This window comes from Mustela erminea, chromosome 1, assembly GCF_009829155.1.
Source record: "Mustela erminea isolate mMusErm1 chromosome 1, mMusErm1.Pri, whole genome shotgun sequence".
Classification (NCBI taxonomy): domain Eukaryota; kingdom Metazoa; phylum Chordata; class Mammalia; order Carnivora; family Mustelidae; genus Mustela; species Mustela erminea.
The window spans coordinates 127,013,066-127,037,304 of record NC_045614.1 but is presented as its reverse complement, the minus strand read 5'-3'; the positions used below and the strand labels follow the sequence as shown (position 1 = coordinate 127,037,304).

The 24,239-nt window shown below is 40.2% G+C and overlaps 1 protein-coding gene across 10 annotated transcripts in view; it reads right to left on the bottom strand.

Moving 5' to 3' along the window:
- The window catches only part of MECOM (MDS1 and EVI1 complex locus), a 543,708-nt gene that overhangs the window by 401,636 nt on the left and 117,833 nt on the right, over positions 1-24,239 (bottom strand). For 8 of the 10 annotated variants that reach the window (XM_032359892.1, XM_032359866.1, XM_032359880.1 and 5 more), the window contains exon 2: positions 4,476-4,574. The exons of 1 other annotated variant lie outside the window; for it this stretch is intronic. In XM_032359892.1, coding sequence (XP_032215783.1) covers positions 4,476-4,574 — 99 coding nt within the window. Of the gene's footprint in view, positions 1-4,475; positions 4,575-5,181; positions 7,281-24,239 lie in introns of those variants that run through there. One more of the 10 variants, XM_032359898.1, reaches the window with a different exon arrangement.

The window sequence follows — 24,239 nt, the reverse complement described above, 5'->3', positions numbered from 1 at the left end:
CAATCAAAAAAATTTTAAATCCCAATATAAACAGTGATGGATAATTCTGTCTTGAAAAACTAAGAATAGAACTGCCCATATCCCACAACAGAACAAGCAGTTCCCTTCTAAGTGTGACAGAGCAGGCTTAAGTAAAGTTCATACCCAAAAGATCCAACTTCACCTTCATTCCACCATGGTGGCAGCCTTTCTTATGGGCCTTCGAGTGGAAGGAAAAAGAAAGAAGGATCTGCTAGGAGTTTTTGCCATGTGCCAGACCCCGAGGAACAATACCATTTATGCTCCTGTGACAATCCAACTCACTCCCTCCATATGTCTGTCCATGTTTCTAAGCAGCTGGGAGCTGGCCAACTCCCATAGGGCTGGCAGCCTAGGCAAATAACAGACATCACTGATTGATACAAAGTAGATATATATTCAGTACAGCCTTAAAAAGCAAGTATTAGCATCACCATTTTATTTATTTATTTATTTATTTATTTATTTATTTATTTATTAAAGATTTTATTTATTTATTTGACAGAGAGAAATCACAAGTAGATGGAGAGGCAGGCAGAGAGAGAGAGAGAGGGAAGCAGGCTCTCCGCTGCAGAGAGCCCGATGCGGGACTCGATCCCAGGACTCTGAGATCATGACCTGAGCCGAAGGCAGCGGCTTAACCCACTGAGCCACCCAGGCGCCCAGCATCACCATTTTAAAGAAGAGAAAGTTAAAGCTAACTTATTTAGTAGGTGAGTTGGGATATGAACTTTAGTTTGTTTGACTCTAAAACATGAGATTTTTTTCACCTCAGTGATCTGCCTTCTGAGTCCTTTCCTAGGTTCATACTCTAAATGAGAATATAGGTACGTAAAGAGGCGCTCTCTTCCCTATTCAAACTAGGCATCATTTTTAGATAAAAATCCTTTGTATATATTGACCTAATAATTTAAGCCTAATTCCTTTAAGTTTGAAAAAACTGAAGTATCACAAAGTAACAAACGTCATAGGTCTTTCATTCTGCCATCTACCAAAGAGGGAACCCTCTTTGTAAGAATATCTTACAAGTGTTCTTGTACTTGTGAAAATAAATATAACTTAGTAACATTACATAGTATTTTTCCGCTGAAAGAGTTCAAAGCATTTTTCAAATGCCAATTTTGGTATCTACTTAAGGAAAAAAAAAAAAAGGCTGAAATATTATAGACAAACTCTAGGAGGTGTCCCTTAAATAATTTAACTTCCTTCTTCCCAAAAGAATGCAGGCATCTCAAGATAAAACACACATCAACAATAAAACTATTCAAGTTCAAGTCCAAAATTTGAGAAGTACAAAAAACAAAACAAAACAAAACAAAAACCCCACAACAAACAAACTTAATATGGCTACTACCATTTGAGCACTGAATTTAGAGTTCAGCTTCTTAAAAAATAAGGTGAAAAGAAAAAATATGTTAGATATAATTCTCATTATCCAAGAAGAGGGCTTTCTGTGGATCGTAATTTAAGGAATTCTGAAAAGAGGTTCCTGGATGGCTCAGTCTTTTAAGCATCTGCCTTCAGCTCAGGTCAGGATCCCAGAGAGGGATGTTGAGATCCCTGCTCAGTGGGGAGTCTGCTACTACCTCTCCCTTTGCCTGTTCCCACTGCCTGCTCATGCTCTCTCTTGCTCTTGCTCACTCTCTCTCTCAAATAAATAAAGTCTTTAAAAAGGGGGGGGGGACTCAAAAACAGTGGGTTTCTCTTAAGACAATCTTACAGAAAATACATGGTTACTTTTTATGTGATGTTACTTAAACTTACCCTCAAAAAAAACTAAAGGAGTATCATTTTTAAAGTAATTTGTTTTCAAATGCAACTCTATTTTCCTTCTATGTGGATATCTGATTTTTACACTAATGAATAGTATACTCGATTCCTTTCACCTCTTTTTCAAGATCTTGTCATCTGTATATTCCAACAATTGAAACCCATCTTTTTTTAAGGTAACATCTATGAACCATTTCCTACATAAGGATCTCCTCACTGAGGATACGATCCTCAATGCCAGAACACAAGCAGGAGGCTCAGGAATCCAGACCAGGCTTGTCCAATTCCAGAACCAAGCTCTCAATCACTATGCCACAAATTCTCTTCTATCATCTGTTTACCATAAGGGGGTGCAACATTTTCATCTGTATTTCCAAAGTCAGGTAGGTAAGAGTATCTTCCTAGAAAATTAATATTTTCCTTAGGTCAATTCTCTAAGGATAGACTCACAAAGGAAATCTGGACATTAGTTGCTTTTGATCAGATAAAGAAGCTGAAGTCATAACCTGAATTTTCTTTTAAACCTAAGCAACAACAGACAATAAATACTGCAATACACAGGTAAATGAAAAGGGTCTATATGGATGGTAGGAAGTTACATGCTTCATGGAATAAGTAATAGGAACTTTCTCTTCAGGTCACCAATCAACTCAAAGTCAGTTGAAAGTAAGCAACTGTCATCATGGATAATGTTCTAGATGAAACCAGTTAGTGGTCAAAACAAACACCTAAAATACCATGGACCATACTACAAAAACCCAGAAGTAATTATCACTCATCATTGCCCTGGCAGGAAGCTCCAGGGAGACCAAGGACTGAACAAGTAAAAGAACCACTATCGCCTCTTAAATCTTGGTCAACTATTTCCAGGTGAGCTATTTGGCACAGTGAGAAAATACAGCTCAGAAATCTTGCCCAGATGTTGTGTTTCAGCAGGAAATTACCAATAGCTGGGTTCCTGAACCTTTAGTTTCATGTATAAGGCAATGGATGTACCCAAGCATGCTAATGTTGCTACTACTTTTAGGCAGATTGTATCTCTGAGTTTTGTGAAGACTTACCCCACATGCACCGAAGCATGTAGACATTTATGGGGATGTGGGGAGAAAGATATTGCTAACTTGTCCCCGGACAGTTATCTAGAGGAGGAAGTGACTTCTAAGGCTTATACAAATAAATTCTTTCTCTCTCTTCAATCAACCTAAAATACTCTCTGAACCCCAAAGTTTTTCAGAACTCTGTTAAACAAGAAAATCTAGAGTTACTGTTATTTTCAAGATATTATAGTAGAAGAACACCTAAGCCATAAGTGATGGAAGCTGCTTCTCATAAAGACATTCCCAAAACAATTAGAACCCAATGTGAATCCAAGGATTTCCATACATGGATTCAGTCAGGCCCTATGCCTGATACTATAAATTCAACAACAACAGCAGCAAACAAAACACCGAAATAGTCCTTGTCCTCAAGTTTACATTCCAACAGAGAATTAAGACACTGAACATCAAATCATACATAGCTATTTAATTAAAATTATCATAAGAAAACAACTGACAAGTGAGTCATGGTGTCCTCCAATTTAATTGCAAGAAGCCTAGATTCCTAGGGGCAAGGAGGAGAAGACAGTAAGATGTCAGTAATCCAAAAGCAACCCCAAGAGAATGCTTTTAAAAATAAAGCTTAAAAGCATTTTTCCTGGGTTTCTGGACCTAACCTCCAATTCTGGCAACTGGATTCATTGTTGAGTCTGGTCACCAAGTTGAAATAGCAATCTGAGCCCATAAATTCAAATCCCTGGATATAGAAATACATATGTACTATATTTTACTCTCTACTGGTTTTTTTTTTCCCCTTGCCAGCTTCACATTTAATAGACATCCTCAACTCTAGGAATGGCTCCATCTTAAACTTGACAGCCAGACTGACAAAATTATGACTTTTTTCTGTTTCCTTGCCACAATTAATAAAAAAAATTTTTTAATAAACACAAATACTTCTCTTAAGGTAGAATCAAGGCTCATCTTAAAAAGAAAAGTAGAAAAATGTTTGTCTAGTTTTTTTTAAAATAACTGCTATGAACTAACCTGAATTTTAAAATCATAGAATCCTGTTATGCTAGACTTTGCTTAAATCTTAGAATGTATCTCACCCAGCCCTTCATTTTACAGATGAGAAAATGGATAACGTGCTCCTGATTTGTGAGGATCTCAATCACTTAATCCATGAAACACTGAATGTGAGACTTATCAAAGCCACATGAACTCTGACACAGAAGCACAGGAAGAATGGAAACCATCTAAACACACAAAACAGTGTGTGAAAGCACAGCTATGTAGAGTTGCAACCAAATTAACTGGTAAATCACTACTCTCCAATGTCAAGAATACAAAGTAGTTCTACACAGAAAACAGTATGGCTGTGATACCAAGTGAAACACCAGCTCAGTCCTAGCTCTTGACAGATTCCACTTGTATGAAGAGCCCATCATAAGGAAAGATGGGGAAAGGAGGAGAAAACCAACATGGCTTCTTGCCCCCAACACCTGCTAAACTGGGTGAAAAAATCCAAGGCTACTTGGATTTTAAAAAGCAAAGTCTTGGGAAAACTCCTCTGCCTATTTTTTTTTCCCATTTTTTTCCCTGCCCATTTTTTTCCCTGAAGTGGACACTCATTTTTTGACTGCTCACCATCCATTTTCTGGTTTTCCAGGAACAGCTGCTGTCTCCTTCTCCCAATCATAGACCTATTGCTCCGATGAGGTGGGCTCCATTCTCTTTCACACCAGACTACAAAAAAAAAAGAGCATTTGATCCAGGCCTAACCAATAGGATCATTTCATCCCTTGGCTGCAGCAGCTGGTTTAAGGTCAGGCACATGGCCCAAGCCAGGCCAAAGTCTGCATTCGGGACATTAATGGGGAACATTGGGAAAAAGAAGAGCTTTTCTTGCTACTGAGAGCTTCCTGGAATCACAATAAGAAGGGAGATAACCTGAAAATGAAGCCAACATAGAGGAAAGCAAAAGAGAGATGGAAAGAGCCTGAACCACAGTGACATTGTTAAATCCCTGGTTTAGCACCTGCCCTCAACTTCTCAGTTACCTGCTCCAGCAAAATCTCTGCCTTTGTCTTTTCTTTTAAGCAAACTGAAATTCAATTTCTGTCTTTTGCAAACACGAGTGTCCAGATCAATAAACTCATCTCCCCAACCCTGTACTCTTCCCAACCTCCTCTTCCTTAGCCTTCCGCTACAGTGAAATGGGCACCATGGGGTCTGAGGTCTGATCCAGGGTCCACTGCTTCTCCAAGCAACAACCTTTCTAAGATTCAATTTCCTATAAAAGGAGGGTGGAGGCTACATTTTTCCAATCTAACAATGTTAAGAAAAATCTTACCTTGGAGGGTTTTGAGACACAAGCCAGGTCGTTAATACAAAAGCACTCTGGTAAGCACATATGTTCTCAAACATAAAATGTCATTATCTGCTAAAAGTTCTAGAATTCTCTCATTCTTCATTTTGGTTCTTCTATCTTTCTTCTTCCATTTAGTTAAACAGGAACATGGGTCACTATCTAAAAGTTATGTATTTAGCAACTGGCCATTTCATAAAAATCTAAAATCCTAATTTAAAAAATAATCAAAAATGTGTAGAAAAGTGGAAAGAATATGTCGTCTTGTGGCTTAGAAGTGCAGCAAGATGGCCTTCAAATCACAGCTGTAAAACCTATCTAAGTTGTGTGACTCTGGCCCAGATATTTAATCTCTCTGAGCTTCAGTTTACTCATATGTTCAACAGGGATAAAATCGCCTACCTTTCTGAATTGCTGTAACAAGCAAGGCATATACACAGAGTCTGGCAATAGATAAAGTTCCATAAATGGGAAGGATAATATGGGTCATTGTTATTTTTTATTGAATAAGCATCACAGAGACCATGGAGTTAAGTCTAAAATGTGGATGGGGCTAGAAGGATGAGACAGGGGACCAGAGATCCTTACCACAGGAAAGACTGGCGAAGGTCTAGGCTGGTTGGTTCTGGAGTCCTTGGGGGCAGACAGTCAAAAACAGCAGTATTACATCTTTGTCCATAACATATGTTTTGCCCACTGCCCTAACATTTCTTGAGACAATGTGCTTTGAAATCCTCAAGCTCAGTATATGTGTTTTGATTATTTTTGTATGCCTACCCCTTAAGGAGTACTTTGTGAATGCCCATTGTGATTTGAACATGATAATCTCTTGTTCTAAAGGAAGGAACTCCTGTACTTTTTGTTGTCCATTTCCAAGGATAAGAAAACCAAAGCCCATGAACATATAACTTTTCATTGGAAGAGAGACCTGGAAGTCCTCGTGTGAGTAAGCTGGTCACCCAAAATGTTCTCACACACCTCCAACTCTCTTAGTACTCCAGAGTATGCAGATTGATGCTCTGAGATGAGTGGTTCAGACTGGTGTAGCACTGGTATCACACAGAAGTTCGTTAGAGATGCAAATTTTCAGACACTTCCAGACCTACTAAATCAGAAACTCTCTGGGTGAGACCCAGGAATCTGGGGTTTAACAAGAGCTCAAGGGACTTAGATACACGCTCAAGTTTGAAAACCACTGCTCCATATAGGACCTTAATATCTTTGCTTTATAAAAGTCATTTGAGTAAAAGTTTTAGCATTTCCATGTTGAAGGGCAAGTGGCAACCTAACTCAATTACACATTTCCATTTTCATTCTTCTCATGGCAAACTTATTAAAAAATATTTGCCAAATAGATACAATGCAAAGATGAGTAAGATCAGTCTATGACCTTAATGAGCTTCAGTTTCTCTTCTTAAGGGACCAAAGGGTCAGCTGTAGATGGGGCCACCACATTCCACATGTCAGTCAGAACTTTAGATTGTCTTCTGGAGGGTATGTGGAGTTTGTAAAAATTCTGCATCTTAATTAGGCTTATTATTTACATTATGATAGACTGAGTAACATCTGTCTTGGTTTACAGGGACCAAACCTACTGCTCCAAAGTACAGTAGCCAATGTGGTCTAGGTGACCCCAGAAAAGCAAATTAGGTCCTTCTAAAATTTCCAGGTATCTTAGTCCTGGGCATTTGGAAATCATATGTGATCATATTGATGTGAATGCAAGGAAAAAAAGTATGGTAATAGTATAAAGTATAGATGTAGCTGGTAGAAACCATTGTGGCAGAAGAAATTTAAAAAGAAAACTTACGATAATGCAATCAATCTTCTTCAGATATGTGTGACAACTACCTAGACTTGGCCAGATTTTATTAGTGCTCTGAAATAGTGAGTGTTCTCAGTAATTGAAGTACACAAATTACCCAACTCTTATGTACTTGTAAAGATCCTCTATTTAGCGCCAGATCCAGCATTTGAAGATTTAAATGTAAAGAACCCTGATTAGCTGCAAGACTTTTCCAGCATAAGAGATGTCAAGAGACAAGTATGACATCATATTATAGATAATTTTTTAAGTGGCCATCACTCTAAAAAATTAAAATTAAAATCAGCCTAGCTGAGCTCCTTTATCTTTTTTAAACAGATAATTAAAAACAAAATTTGATGGTGAGTATACTAAGTAGAAAGGACTCCAAAAGCAATCTGCCTTTCCAGACAGTCCCGGACAAAACCCCAGCAGGGACCACACAAACACCTGGGTGCTGGTCTTGGAAAGTGCCTCTGTCCTCTAAAGAGAGGTCTTGTTCTTTCTCTAGATTTTACAACCTGGTTCTTACAGATTGGAGAAAAGATAATCCTCAGGAATGATCAGTGTAGAGCAATGGCATTCCAGGGAAAATTCACCATCAACACTCAGCACTGCAGGTAATTCCCCTCTCTCCCGAGGGAGACAATTTCCCTCGGGAGAGAAGGAAGAACCAGGCTCAATTTGCCCTTCTGCAGATCAGATACTGAGTTCTGTACTACAAATCTGCTTAACAGATGACCAAATACTTGCAGCTACCACACTGGGTGAAGTCCTTAGCCATTAATCTGGAAGCATGAAGGTCCCCTATGTACCCACTCCCAAGCTTCTTTAGTCTGTTATCTACACAAATATCTAAGAAAATATTCCAGCCAGAACACTTCAGGAAGATTACTAGGTTAGCAAAGAAAAATTCAGGGCCCCCAGGCAAATCTGAATCTGAGCTAAGCAACAAATATTATATGCACATTACAAATGTTTATACAAATACATACACGTTGTCTATCCGAAATTCAAATTTGACCAGGCATTCTGTATTTTATCTGGCAATCCAATCTCTAAAGCTATCTATGAGGAATTTCCATCTTAGAGCTAAATGTTAGCTCAGGTGGAAAGGAATATGGGGACGCAGAATCTGAACTTTTTAACATGTACAGGGCCCTGCAGATTGTCCTGTGCTTACTTTACAATGTCTCTGTGAGGTAGGACCAAAGTCCTTAATCCTCCTTTATGAGTGTAGACTCTAAGTTAAAGCACTGCACACAGTTACAAAGCAAAGTCAAAGCACTGGGATTCAAATTAAGATCCTCTGGCATTTTTTTTGTAGAGGGTTCTGTCAATCACTACACTAAACAAACATAAGAGAAGGAAGAATTTAAGAGATTGGCTAGAAAGCACTGCTTTAGCAAGCAAAAATACCTGGCGCGAAGCATGGACACCCTTTTCTGTTTTCATGCCTAAGTAAGCAATCCTCTGTCTGTGTTCTTTATAGTCTGAGAGTGGCCATTAAGAAATGAAAGCGAGTTTAGATTTCACGGGCATGTTTGGATTTGACGACATTTTGCATTTCAAGAAACCAAGGTCAGCTCAACCCTTTTTGCTCTGGGACCCAGATACCGCCATGATTTAAGCAAGAACTATACTAGTGAATTTAAAGGTAATTGTTCCCTACCTCACGTGCTTCCTTTTGCCGAGGACTATATTTCTAAATCAAGTAAGGAGAGCTGTGTTGCACTCTGCAAAATACTAGCAACTTCTGAAATGAGGTCGAATTTGTCCTTGTGAATACACATAGAGAATAAAAAACTAAGTATTGCCAGAAAATGTCAAACTCTCCCACATTAGGTCCCTCTTGTATGTGCCTTATCTTCTAACTTCAAGTAAAGCAATGGTCATAAGAACTCTTGTCAGAAAATCACAGAAAACTGAACCTCATACCTCTTGTTAAAAAAAAAAAAAAAAGACATTTATGGGATTAATCTACCACTGCTAAGACATTCCTAATTCAAATCTTTCTCTATTCTCCCACAAAATCAAATGCTCAGCCACATTTACCACGTCAAAAGAAATTAGTTGAGTTTCTAATATCACAGAACCAAACTAATATTTCTCATGTGTTTATTCATTTTTAGAAGCTGTGTGAGGAGTAACAATTGCCTGTGACAACTGTCTGTGAAGAATATTGTCAGAAATTCCAAACTGCCCCAGCACTGTGGCAAGAAAGTCCAGAGATTATTATTGGGTAATGACATTGGAAATAAAAAAGTATATAGTATTACAGTATTGAGCTATTAGAGTAGGGAATCAATTCAAGGAGACAAGCAAAATTTATATACTTTATTGATTTTAAATTTTACATGCTCTGCTATATGAGTAAATCTTTTGTAGTAATTCTAAAGCTTTGAAACATTGTAAATAACAAGGACTGTGGGGAGTTCACAACAGCCATTTCTTCATAGGGAAAGTATATAGCCTTTAATGCATATTAGAAGAAATTGGGGTAATGAAATACCTTAAGGCTAACTTAAGTCAGGGCTAGTGTAGGGTTTTTTTGGTCTCCAAAGAGTAAGCCTGTATCAGGTAGTGAAGTAATTCCAGGTAGCATTGTACTTAAGGAAAAGCGTAATTAAATTGATCCTATTGTATTACATAAATCCAACATATCCTGTGTAAACTCAGGAACAGGTGGCTTTTTGTAAAAAGTATCTGGCTATTAACCAACCGAAGTAAAAAGTTTCTCACACAAAAACAAATACACAGGAGGAAAACCTTGAAACAATGGCTGACTCAGGATTCTATAATCAAAAAGCAAATCATATACAAAATCACTCCTGCAGGCTTCGATGTACCTGAATCCAGAGTCTGACACGGACAGTGGGTGAGCCTGTTTCCAGACAGGCATTTGAGTAAGCCAGTCAGGTTCCTAAAGCCTGCCACCTTTATTAAAAATAATTGCAGGCTGGGTAATTTGTAATTTTCAATCATATATGTAATATAGAAAATGACAGACATGGGGGGAGTTTTATATTTTTATTGCAGCAAGCCTGACTGACACTTCAGAAAATGTTTTGACACATTCAAGTATGAGTAACAAATCTGTCCACTGATTCATAAGCCACATGTTTACTTAAAGAAGCCTACCCCAATAAATGGGGATCAAAATCCCAAGTGTTTAAGTCCATAAAATTCCCTATGGTGAACTAGTACCAACAGAATACATTCCGACCTTCTTAAGGTGAGTGAAGATTTTCAGAAAAATATATCCTGCTTATATCGTTTTCTAAATCCATACACTTTTTTTTTTAATTTTGAGAAGCCACATGTGCACCTTTCCTAGATTCAGACTTGTGTGAATATAAAAGTGAGGGCAGTAATCAAGTAACTAAAGTCAAGTCACTTTGTGCAATTCTGACTTCTGTTAACTCAGACTACATCCAGTATACTCATTCAGAAGCTCTACTAGCTAGAAGTTTGACTTTTTTTTTCTTTGTGGCACTCCTCACCCACATACAAAGCCAAAGAAAATCATGATTCTTCACCTAAAGGAAATGATGGTGATTCTAAAACACAGCAGATTCAGATGAAAGAAAAGAGTCTTCATATTTATTTAAAAGGGACAAGAGCTCTGCACGTCTTAAGGCTTCTAGAGTGAGCTACTGAGAATGGAAATCAAAATCCTTGAAACGATTAACACTTAAAGGTTCGGCAATGAGTCATTACAGTGTCTTAAAATGGGAAACCTTCTCAAAACCAAGTATTTCTAACCAACCCACCAGGATAGGCAACCTCTGTGTGCTAGAGAGAGGGAAGGGGCACTCCTGTGGGGCGGGAAATGAGTGAGAATTGTAGGGGAGAAAAGGAAAGGAAAGAAATCTAACTCAAGGACCTTGAAAAGTTAATTTGGAAACTTTTGTTAGTAACTTTGGACTTCACTAAACTCCATGCATCACTATAGCAGCATGATCTCAACAGTTTGAAAGGTATTTGTCATCAGCGAAAGAAAAACATTATTTTTAAAGGAGTAAAAAGATTGATGCATCACTGCGGACCACTTAAGCCCCACGCAGTTTCAGTCTTTAGTATTAATCTAAACGTGATGGCTTTTGCATACGGCGCATAATTAAACATTTTCTTTTCAGAGCTTTATAGAATCCCCATATGTTTTTAATGGCATCATCTTAATGTTTTTCTTAATAATTCTGGCAGCCTGCTTCTGAATCTCTGAGCTTGTTTTTTGTTCCTAATATCTTTTCTACAGAGGCCACATTGTGTCAGAGACTGAATAAAGCTCTGAGTGCCGCATTGTCAAGGAAGACACAGACACAACACTCAGACTCACACACGCTCATGCACTGCTCTCTCCTGTCCCCTCACGTGTGGGCAGCACTGCCGCCAGCACAGGGCAAAGATGTGTGAGAGAGGGCAAGGAAAGAGCTCAGGGCTCTGGACCGCAGCCTTACTCCCCCGGGGAGTGTAGTCCCTTTCTCTTCCCCTGCAGGTCTCTGCTAGCTTGTGTCATGTGTCTGCCTATCCTTTAGCGTGTCTGTCTGTCCATGCATGTCCAGTGTACATATTTAGGTGTCTATATACCGATGGGGCAGCAGCACCAAATGGTCTGCTCAACACAGTGGCTGGAAATACCCTAACTTGTTGCCTCCGTGCCTTCCGCCTCGTACAAACAAGACTTTCTCCTTTTGAGCAGCAGTCCTTTTTTTGAACCAAACCCCTTGAGACACGACCCATAAAACTGAAATAATGAAAGGTTCGCCATTTGGCTTAGTCAGCCACATTTTGAGCTATAAATTAGAATTACTTCCATTTCAGGTGGTATAAATGCAGCCTGATGATCAGGCAAACATCCAGGAGGACATCAGGATACAATAATAATCTTGATTATAATATCCATGTCTACCCAGGACTAGTGCCCATGGCCTCAAACAGAGTCTGTAAGAGCTTCTACTTGAAGAATAAGTAATTCAAAAAGCAGAATGTACACCATGGTTGTTCAAACGTAGCCTTGAATTTGCTTCATCCCAACATAAATTTAAATTCTGTAAACTGACAAAGACAATAAATAACTCACATTCGAATCGCAAGTCTCCTTTAGATTAAGTGTTTGAACTCAAATCCAAGCTTCAAATGGTAATTTTTTTTTAAGTGTTCTCACACTCTTTCCATATCTGTCATCTTGAAACCTAATGATGTGATAAACAAAATGGAAATGGTAACCAAAACGGCTTCCTTATGCGATTTTCCTCATTGAACTTCATTTATTTACAGATGGCCAAGTGGCTAGGAGGGCATTTGAAGCCGTCCTATTATTAAGAACTGAGCTTTATCAAAAATTTCAAAGACCTGGTTTGTATTTCGGAATTCCACAGACGATGTGCCTTAAATAGAAACAACCACCCTGGAAAGTCTTAGAACATATGCAGGCCAACAGGAACAGAAACAAATTGCCCAGGAATAGGAATGCTCTTGCTCTCACTGGTACTTTCTAGCATTTGCTGTTGAAACTTGACTGATACAAGATAATCTTTAGTAGTCTCTCTTTTTTGGTTTCAGGTAAACAAAAGTAATTTTAAAAAAAGAATGCAAACCTTAATTTTTCTTCCATCTAAATTGCTATAGGTGAATTTATAACATGGTAAATTCAATAAAAAAGAAGACTCTGAAAATGAAGTGACTGAATAAAAATAAAAAGGTTTAAAAAGAATGAGTGGCCTTTCCTCCTTATCCAGACACCATTTCAGAGGCTCATTTCCTAGTCCTGGTCAAAAGGAGGAGCTGCTGGAGAATTGGAACCACGGGATCTAGCCAGCTCATGGTCCTAGAAGCTGTCATATTAAGTCTCCATTGGGGCATTCACACAACTGTGCAACCCTGGTTAAAATCAAAAAGATACTTCTTAAAAGGCTGCAAGTCACAAACACCAGCAGGACAATGACAGTTCCAGCTAAAATGTGATTAAGGGACTTTCCCAATCCTTTCAGAGCAAAATAGCTTGGTGGTGTCTCCACATTTGAAACAACACTCCCCTCAGTCGATAACAACTGTCAAAGCTTCCCACATTCAGATCTCAGAGCACTGACCATCACAAACTTAATCCATAGAAGCTGAAGTAATGGTCTGCATGAGACTCTCCTCTTCCCCAGCATCTGAAAATCACCTGGTGCAGATGACCCCCACTTGTAGGTCTGAGAACAATTCTTGATTCAAGCAATGAGGAATTTTAAGAGTCCTAAGCTGGTAGCTAACAGTGACTTTTCCTCGGGCTTTCGAAGCTGAATGTTAGCCTTCCCCATTAGAATGGGGCAAGTTCCCAGCCTTTGTGCCCTACGTTGGATAACTTGATCCCAGTTTTTGTACTTGCCCACTTCCCAAGTTTTTTCAGAGAACAAGACAGCTGCATCCTGTCTTCCTGCCTACAAACAGTGGGTGGGTACCACTTGATGTCAGGCACTGTGCAAAACACTGGGGAGAAGAATGAGAATAAACAGGGCACAGTCCCTGCTCTGAAAAAAACACACAGTAGAGAGAACAGAGATGTATTTTAAGTACACTACAAGATGTTCTAATAGAGACAGAAACAAATCAATGGGGAGAACAAAAGTAGAGATTGATAACTACACTATGGTAGAACCAAGAATATTTCACAAAAGAGGCACCATCAAGGTAGCACTTGAAGATACCCATGTGGTAGAAAAGGCAGAGGGGCAGAAAGAAATGCAAGAGAGGCATTCTAAGGAGGCAGCACAGCACTTACAAAGGCAGACCAGTGGTTCTCAGCCTTTCATGTTCAAAGTGATCACGAGGGGAGGGGTTGTCTTAAGATGCAATTGCTGGTCCTCACTCTCAGATTCTGGTTCTGCTGGTCTAAAACAGAGATCAGAAGTCTGTATCTTTAATGAGCAGGTAGATCTCAGGTTCACATACTGAAAAACTGCTGACCAGAGTCGAAAGGTGCATGGTGTTTGAGGGGGGAAGAGAAATTCACAATGAACAGAGCACGGATTGTGGGGTGGTGGGTGGGTTGATACATAAAGCCAGTCAGCCAGCTCGGAGAGGGATTGTCAAGACTTCAAGGCACCTGGGAAACCCTCAAAATGAGATTCGGAGGCACTTCAGACACCAAGAGCTGCCATCAGAGCTGCACAGGCTGGATCCTGTCTCTACAACTGTGACCACTTGGATGTCCAGAGCTCAGCAGCAGGGATGGGGGGGGTGAAGACTGGACTGAGCCCTGACAGCCCACTGTCCTGGCTGTAACTCTGCCACTTACTATGTCTTCTTGGCAAACTGTTTAACCATCGTGGGCCTCAGTATTTCCTCTGCAAAACGGGAATAAAAGAACCAAAATGTTGAGGTTGTTCTAAAGATTAAATGGTGGAGTAAACATGTAATGTCTATCTCAGTACCTTACATGAAGTATCTGTAATGATAAAAATTCCATTACAGTACTTAACATTTACTGAAAAAGGCAAATAAAAGAGAGAGAGAGAGAGAGAGAGGGAAGGAGGGAGAGAGAGATAAAGAAGAGTTCAAATTTAGAGTCAGGGTTTGTCTGCATGAAGAAGATGTAGAATTTCCCCACAACTGAGTCTTTGCTGTAGGTTACCGGACCATCCCTAAAAACTACCTGTCTGTCAGCACTTCAGATCTGCCAGACTTGTTCTCCCATTTTCTGAGTCCTATCTCAGATCTCCAGCCTCTCTTTTAAATTGGATATTCCCCGATCTGGCATAGTTTACGTGCCACTCTCACCACGGGCAAACCTGACCATTTTTCGCAGGCTCTATCACTCCTCATCACACATATTCCCAAGCCTCTTCCGGTGCCGTAGGCATTATTTATGAGGATTGGCACTGTGCCTGAGAATAATTAATTTATCTGTCAAAGATACACTTATAATAAAGATACTGACTGCCTCATGAGGTTCCTTATCTCTACCACAGAAGTGATCCAAAGCAGAGAGAGCGCATCCCTGATACTGGATGTAGTTAACTTTATTTTTAATCCTTGTCTCCTCATTATATCAACAATAATTTGATTCTAAGTTTCAAGGACACTGGGGAATTCCAAGACATTGTCCTCTACCTTATATCATTTGACCCTCTCCATAACCTCTGAGAGAGACAAAACTCTCTGCCCATTTTACAGAGGTGAGAGTATACTGAGCTTCAGAGAAATTAGGTGGCTTAGTCACATGGCCACTGAACTACAGACTCAAACCCAAGCCTCCCAGTTCCCAATACATGTGTTCTCCATCATTTTCTACACATTTTCTACCTCTCATTCTCTGCTTACTTTGACCTTCATTCAGAGAACTACTAAAATGTTCATGGGTCCAACCCTTCCACATAAAAGATTGTAAGTTTTGAATCACATGAAAATAAAACCCATAGAGCAGTACAGCCTAACAAAGAGTTGTGTCAATCTACTTGTGAAGAGGTCATAAATTCTACAGATGCTAAAGAACTAACTGGGCTCCATTCTGTACCAGTTGGGAGCCGATGTCGAGCCACAGCTCATCATCACGGTAGAGTAGAAAGAACAAGTTTTGGATCAGAAGGAACTAAGGTCATGATCCTCACTCTGCCATTCAGCTGGTCACATGATCTTGAGCACATTCTTGAAATCCTGAGTCTATCTGTTTTCATCCTTAAAATGGGGATGATCCTGTATAAACTCAAGCATGACTGTATGACAACGAATACCACAAGTCTAGCTTAGTAATCACATTGAGGCCCTTGGCAATTGTTAGCCCACTTCCCCTTGACTGATGTTATAAACTTTAATCTGCAGGAGAACTTGTTAAAACCCATCCTGCTGAGATACCCCGTACCCTGTATTTCCGATTCAGCAGGTCTGGGATGAAACCTGAGAATCTGCATTCCTAACAAGTAACCCCCCCGCCAGGTGAGGCTAATGCTATTAGGTCCAGGGACCACAATTTGAGAACCATTGCTCTTAGGCCAAACAACGGTCAAAAGGACATGGAGACAGAAGTCATCAGATAAAAATCTATATCTTAGAATGGCCATCCCAAGCTACTAGGTATGGATCACCAACTCCCAGGTAAAGCCAGCTAGGAAAACAGAAGGCCAAAGACAACCATAGTCCCAACCCCTTCATGGACTCAGTGTCATGGACTAGAGTCAGAGGACTCTGAGCTAAGTAAGCACTTTGTCTAAAACTCCTTGTGATTACTGTGTTTTCACTTAAAACCTTAGAAATTTCTACACTCGGATCTCCCATCTTCCCTTCTAGAAACCTTGCTGACTTACTAAACAGTCCCTGGGAGTCCCCCAGAGCAACCACCAGTGCTTTGGAGATCCAGTATCGCAGTCTGATTGAGACACCTTCAATGTGATTTCAGCCTCTCTGGCCCCTCAGTCACTCCACCATCTCTCCCACCCTGCCTCCTACACACACACCCTGCACAGCACACACAAACATGAAAATCTGCAGACTCGGGGGGGCTCTATCAGGAGTGCAGTTAGGGCAATCATTTAAGAAGTGCACCAGCAGGGGTGCCTGGGTGGCTCAGTGGGTTAAGCCGCTGCCTTCGGCTCGGGTCATGATCTCAGGGTCCTGGGATCGAGTCCCACGTTGGGCTCTCTGCTCAGCAGGGAGCCTGCTTCCCTTCCTCTCTCTCTGCCTGCCTCTCTGCCTACTTGTGATCTCTCTCTGTCAAATAAATAAATAAAATCTTAAAAAAAAGAAGTGCACCAGCAATAGTTCATTTTTACACATGAACCTTTTTCTTAAAGGGAGTGTTGCTTCTTGAAAGGAATAAAACAACAAAATCCCAGAAAATACGTTAACCCAATTTTATGAAGGTGGTAGAGACAGTATATTCTCTTTTGTTTCCAGATATGAAGAATACATAAAAATGTGATGAACAGTCACTGGCATATATATTGTTCTGTTCTTGCAAGAAATTTGTAATATATCTCTACTTCGCTGCAGCCGGATGCCACTGAGTCATCAGTTCCCACTGTGTTATTCAGCATTCGGCTCCGCTTGAATGTTAAGCAGCCACCAGATTCCAAACTTTGCATTTTCTCACATTTGGGCCCTTCGCTGATCAAGCTTTGTTCCTCTGCAATTGCGTGTGTGTGTGTGTGTGTGTGTGTGTGTGTGTGTGTGTGTGTGTGTGTATCTCAGACCCAGGAATCAACTTTCTTTGTTTTATCAAGACCTGGTGTGTAGTGATTCTGATTTATCATTTTTACAACAGTCTCTTCCCTGCGGGCTCCAGGTCGTGATGGTGGCATTGCTACGATTTATGGTGGGGATTGTTGACGGAAAATGTATGCTCTTTTTGATTTTGCTTCTTTCCAACACCTGGTTCTTATTTTCTCAACTCTAGCTTCTGCCATTTTAGGCATTATTTACCATTTGCTGAAATGCATTGGTTTATTTGTTGGGGATATGTAAGGTGGAGGATGGATTTTTACGGTTGGCTATGCTTTTTCCTCTTATCAGCCCCACTTTTTTAATCACATTTTCTTATGTTGTTAGGAACCTGGAGTTACTATTCATTTCTCATTTGTGTCTCCTTATCTGCCACAACATATTAGTTCTCTCAGACAGAAAAAGAAAATTCAGGCTGGTTGACATCTTCAAGGAGGTTTTCGAATTCTCTGTGGCTCACACTGTAGGTGGTCACCTCCCTTTCCAGCCTGGATCCATTATTTATTACCTAGTGAAGGCTCCTCTCTCTCTGAGTCCCAAAGCAAGGCTAATTTTTCTTTAGAGTCTAAGAACACTTCAGAATAACTTGGCAAAAGGTAGAGCTTTTGAAACCTGTTAGGAATCCGTTTGCCAATACTAAAGATAACTTTAAAAGGTGGCGATGAAATAAATAAAGATGCTCATACTTGAGAAATGGTTGATTTGTAGGCTGATATTTAGGTCTACTCTCCAAAGCAAATCGCAAACCAATCAAGACTATTCTTTCCACCAGAAACCAAAAACACCAAGAGTGCTTTCTCTTTTTTTCCTTTTCCCTAATGCACCCAGCAGAGTGCTAGGCACTGTGAATACCTTGTCAGTATTGATTTCTACTGCATGCTTAACCAAAGTTTCTTTTGTTAAAGAAACTTTATACTTTTCCAAGAGGTCGGGTAGTTTGGAGTTTTATTTAAATGGGGCTAATACTTAATGTCCCCTCCACCTACCCCTCTGCCTATTCCTGAAAACAGAAGTCAGCTTCTCAGATTGTAATTTTTAATTTAAAAAGCTGTGAAATAAGTCAATCAGACATGCTGTGGTGGAGTGAGTTATAACCGCCTCCCTCTGTGATGAGGTACCCCAAACACCAGTTTTCCCAGGACAGTTCTTTTCTATGGCTGTGATCTCACTGTTGTTATCAGTGTCATTATCAATGGTGGCATCATTTCACTGGCAAAAGTCTCCCATTTTAGATGCAAATTATATCATCATAATATCCCTTATACATCTCCCTCTTCCTTGTTTTAGAAACAAAAACCCTGCTGAGCTTTATTGGACAAGATACTGGGCTGCTCAGCTCAAAACTGCATTCCCCAGTTTTCCTTGCAGCCTGGGGTGCCAATTATGTACATAATTGCTTATTATCTGCCAGGCACTGTTCTGGGTACTCTAAAAATTAACACCTTTAATCCTCATCCTATGAACTAGGTACGATTTCATCATGTCCATTTTATGGATGAGGAAACAGAGAGGTTTAAATCACTCGACCAAGTGGCAGAGCTAGGACATGAACCCCAAAAGTCTGATTCCAGAGTCTGTGCACGCCTAACCCATGACCCAATAACCAATGGGACAGGGAACAACTGACGTGGGCAACCTCTCCATCTCACCCTGAAAAAGGAACTCACTGTCCCCCACTGTTCCTTGCCTCATCCCCTCAAACAGGAATGAAACTTGGTGTTGATGAACATATAGATAGAGACAACATTTCAGGAGCTGCAGAAGTCACAAAATAAAGGGATCCGGATCCTTGGTCGACCTCACAGAGCAAAGCACCCTGCCAGTTAATTCAGGAGGTGACATATAAAGAAAATATCCTATCTGATTTGAGCCACTATCAGCTTCAACCCTAACATGTATCCACATTGCCACCTCACAAGGTCCCGCCTGGTACACAGAAACTCTCCGTGGGAGGCAGCCATGAAAGAGATACACAGCTTAGGTCCTAACTCTCAAGCATCTAAGTGCCATCACAACCCACTCGAGATATGTGGGAGTAAAGGCCTTCCTCTATCCCTGCATGAAACATACCCCCTACCCTGTCCTATAGCATCCCCTTCCCCTTCCCTATTTGTTTCCTCCACAACATTAACCACCACAAAACATATGTTTATTTCTTCATGTATGGCCCAGTCCATCTGAATCATAATCTCATTGGGGGAAGGACTGCGTTATGCCTAGTTCCTGACAGAGCCTGCTATGCAACAAGTACTCAGTAAGTATTGCTTGAATAAATGAATTGGAGAATGAACTAGTTTGAACACCTATAGCTATGTGACCCTGGGTAAGTTACTTAACTTCTCTGGGTCCCATGATACTAGTATACAACAGAGTTGTTGCAAGAATTAAAAGAGATAATACTGGTCAAATACAGAGACTACCTCCCAGAACATATAAAGGCCTAAACACAATGATAAAAGTTGTAAACAACGTAGTGCTTGTTATATGCAGGCCCTGTGCTCTATACTATTATTTCATTTAATAATGCCCCATGTGTTCAAAATTACCCACTTTCTTATACCACAACCACAATGTTTGAGCCACTGTAAAGCTCTTGACTTGTTCTGGTACTCCTCCTGGAATTTCCTAAAAGCCAGACTGCAATTTCCTGAGGTATGACAAACCCCAATCCTCTCTAGTGCAGACCAGAACTGCTAAAACTGGTCTTACCTTTGATAAGGAAAGACAAAATACTATTTATTTTAGGGTTAGTATCATGTCTGGTGTAAGAGTTACTGGGTTTAGAGTTATTTGGTTTCATTTGCTAAACATTTCTGTCTTTTTCTTTTAGCATAACTTTAAGATCATCAGCGACCTCTCATCCACAATAATATGGGAGGAGAGTCAACTTGTTCCTTCTTCTAGGGCATTCCTTAGAACCTGCCATGGCCTCTTCCTGATAGAAGTCTCTAGAATGATTCCTAAATAGGACAAGCAGACTGAGGCTGAACTGTATACCCTGGAACAAAGCCATGTCCAACACCAAGCTAGGTAGTGAGACCTCTTCCCAAAAAATGAGTTGAGCTAAAGTTTTGAGGGCAGGAGAAATGTTTTATATACATGTGCCCATGCATGTGTGTATGTATCTGTTCCCCTAAAGATAGCAGGACAAACTTTTAAAGGGAAAAATCCATACCCAGCTTTGTGACATAGAATTAGTTCCTTCCAAATGATCTTTCAGAGTTGGTGTTCTTGCCCATCCCCATGTTTCAAGCTCTCAGCTCTTTCCAGCTTTCACATCGACCAAACTGATGATCACTGGAGCAGTGACCACTGTATGCAGGACCTACATGCCTCCCGTCTGTTATAGCTTTTTTTTTTTTTTTAAGACTTATTTGCAAAGAGCAAGCGCACACACATGTGCAAGCAGGAGGGGGCAGAGGGAAATGGAGAGAGAATCTTAAGCAAACTCCCTGCTAAGCTCAGAACCCAATGCAGGCTGGATCTCATGACCTTGACGTCATGACCTGAGCGGAAATGTTTAACCGACAGAGCCACCCAGGTGTCCCTGTTCATTATTTCTGAGTTCCTTATTTCTAAGATTATTTTAAAGTCACACAATCCTAAGAGTAAACTATTATTATTATTATTATTTTCATTGTCTCCATTTTATAGATGGGGAAACTGAGGTTCTGAGAAGTTGTTGCTAGCACCCAAGGCCCCACAATTATGAGAAGTGAAATGAGGATTCTAACCCAGATATTTGTAGCTCCAGTGCCCATACCTGTTTCACCGTATCTTCCAACTTTTGGCACCTTATAATTCCTGTGTGCAAGACAGTTCACGCAAATGTTTCTAGAGACCTCAATACTGAGAATATGAAATAACTGCCCACACTTCACCCTAACCAGGAGAATTATCTCCCTACAGGCCACCCTCCAGGATTCATCCAGCCAACGCACCTGCCATTATAACTTCATTCTGCAGAATGCTGGGGAGCCCCGCCCATACCTCAAACTTGGGTATGAACATTAGTAGTATCTAAATAGTGAGTTCCTCTTTGCATTTTATTATCTACTGGATGGATATTTGGGAACAGGTCAAAACAAACATCTTTGCCTCGCACTGGTCCCTCAAATACATGTCCCCTGATTATACTGAGACCTGAGCTGATAAGATCAGAGAGATGGGTACATGCAGCCTGAGTTGAAACCTGAGTCTTGTTGACAAGAGTTCTTGCTAAGTAAGATTTCCCCTCTTAAAAGCGGTCAGTATGCTACTATTGACAGGTGAAAGCTAGTCTATTCTGATCTGAACAATTTGGGGCCTCAATCTCTTTAACCCTGACTTAATATAAAGGCCAAAACGGAGCATCTTAGCTATACTGACGTAGAACTTTCTGTGGCACATAAAAAAATTAAAATCTACACAAGGAACTACCAAAGTCGAACCCCATAACAAATGCCTTTTTTTTTTTTTAACTTTAAAGACAAAATCAAAAATGAAACTTGAGAGCAAAGATGGCCCAAATGGGTCTGATAGGACTAAAAATAGTAAGATTTAAGGACATGGATGTTACAGACCTATTTCCATCAGCTTTGTGGTTCCAGAACAATAGCACCAAAGCCTGTACATATAGAAGCATAGCCCTACCAGAGGTTCACAACTAGGACTGAACATTTGTATCATCTCAGGAGCTTTAAAAAAAAAAAAAAATGCTCCACATCTAGAAATTCTGCCCTAATTGGTCAGAGGTGGGTTCTAGGCATCAGGACTGGATTTAAAGCTCCTCAGGTGATTCTATCGTGCAACCAGGGCTAGAAACACTATTCCATACAATTCCTCCACTGAGACTCAGGGACTCCTCTGTCCCTAAATGAATAACTGCCTCTAGCTGAATAAAACTTCAGATGAATCACCTACTGCCAAATTTGTTGCTCATTTATTCTAACTGCTATGTTCAATCCTTGCCTAATTATTCACTTAATCTCTTCTGATTTGGCTCCAAGCATAATTTTTTTATGATAACTTGAAATCCTCTCAATACTCTGATACACTAGTTCATTGAATAATCCCTTAAAATATCACACTAACCTTTTTTGTTCATAAATAGTAGATTAGGAAGACACAGGATTCACTTCCGGCTTGATGACTAAATTAAGGCAAGTTACTCTAAATTCCACACCTTCATTATGGAAAACAGACAGGTTATAATATTTTACATCTTTGAAATTTTCAGAAAGACTCTAGTACAACACCATCTGGATTGGAATCACAATTTTGCTGTTAACTGGCTGTGCAACCTTTAGCCAATTATGGTCTCTCTCTGAACCTATACTTACTCAGCTACAGAGCAAGGGAAGAAATCAGAGTTGTTGAGTCTAGGATTCTCTCCCAGTGCTGAAGAAGTTCTATGATATCAGACTGATGAGCAACTAACTGCTATGGGTGCTGTGACTTAATGAATTTGGTAGTATTTAAAACTCAACTGCAGGGTGCCCAGGTGGCTCAGTTGGTTAGGCATCTGCCCTGGGCTCAGGTCATGATCCTGGAGTCTGGGATTAAGTCCCGCACTGGGCTCCCTGCTCAGTAGAGAGCCTGCCTCTCCCTCTGCCTCTTATCCAGCTCATGCGTGCGCGCTCACGCGTGCTCGCTCTCTCTCTCTCTCTCTCTGTCAACTAAATAAATACAATCTTTTTAAAAAATTCTTAAATAAAAATTTTTAAGTTAAAAAAAAACCTCAATTGTGGTTTCCTCTCACTACTCCACCAAAAAAGCCCTGTTCGATATTTGGCCCAAGCAAGAGAAGGAACCAAAATGGAGCTTACATTTTATAACCAGGAAAAAGTAGCTATGGTTACTCCTTTGAAACAGACAAATATGTTCTATAAATGTATTTACACCATGGAGAAAACTCAAGTCTGGTAAATTAGACTTTTGTTTCATAATTTGCATCTTCACTAAAGGAAATACTTTAGAGAATCACAAAACCCCTGAAACAGAGGACACCCTGAAAGACCATTTCATTCATTCCTCTATAATCCCTTCATTTATTCTATGCATTCCTCTATATGCACAAAAAACTGTACTGTTCAGGAAAGAAATACAGTATACCTCTCTGTTCCTTAAATATACCAATAGATAAACTGTTAACAACCCTTGATCCAATGTTCTTTGGCATATTTTCTGAGTCATTTTAACTCAAACTTATCCAAATTCTGTTCATGCTGGACTCTTTTCAGATGCCTGTGACTCATCTGTCTACATATCTTCAGAAGATTTCAGGATACTAAATATCCCTGATTCCCTTCACCCCTCCCCTAGTATCTCAACTTCTGAAATTCCCAGTGAACTTCCAATCATGCTCCACAAATTATCCTCACCTAGCTCACATTTCAGAGTCTCCTCTGAACTCCAGACCAACAACCTCTTAGATATGTCCTCCTGGGCATCAAATTCAACATGTTACCACCATGCTGGTCCTCTTCCAATAATTTCTTATATTCATGAATGGCACCATCTGCACTAACCTGGAAATTAACCCTGCATCCACTTCTTCCTTATTCCATAATCAAACACTCACCAAGACTCTGTCTCCTAAAAATGTTGTGAATTCATCCATTTCTCTCTAGATCTATTATCCCCAGTCCTAAGAACCATCCACTCTCTCCTAGATATGAGAAGAGTCCCCAACCAATCCAGAGTGTTCTCCCCAGCAGCCAGAGTGATCTTTTAAAAGCCTATCAGATCCCAGCATTTTCCTACATAAAACCCTTCAGTGACTCCTCAGGGCTCTCAGAAGAAAGACCCATATCCTCAGCAAAGCCTTCAAGGTCCTGCATAACCCAACCTTCTCTCCCCTAGCCCAGCCTCACCAGTAGCATACTGAGCTGTCCCTCCCACGTGCAGCCTCTTCACTTTTCAGCTTCCATCTTAGCTTCAAGCTTTGCACATACTGTTCCTGCTTCCAGGAATGCTCTTGGCCCACTTCATCCTTCGGAGCCCACCTTCCTCACCTCCCACACTGTTTCTGCTCTATTCCTCTCTCACACATCTCTCA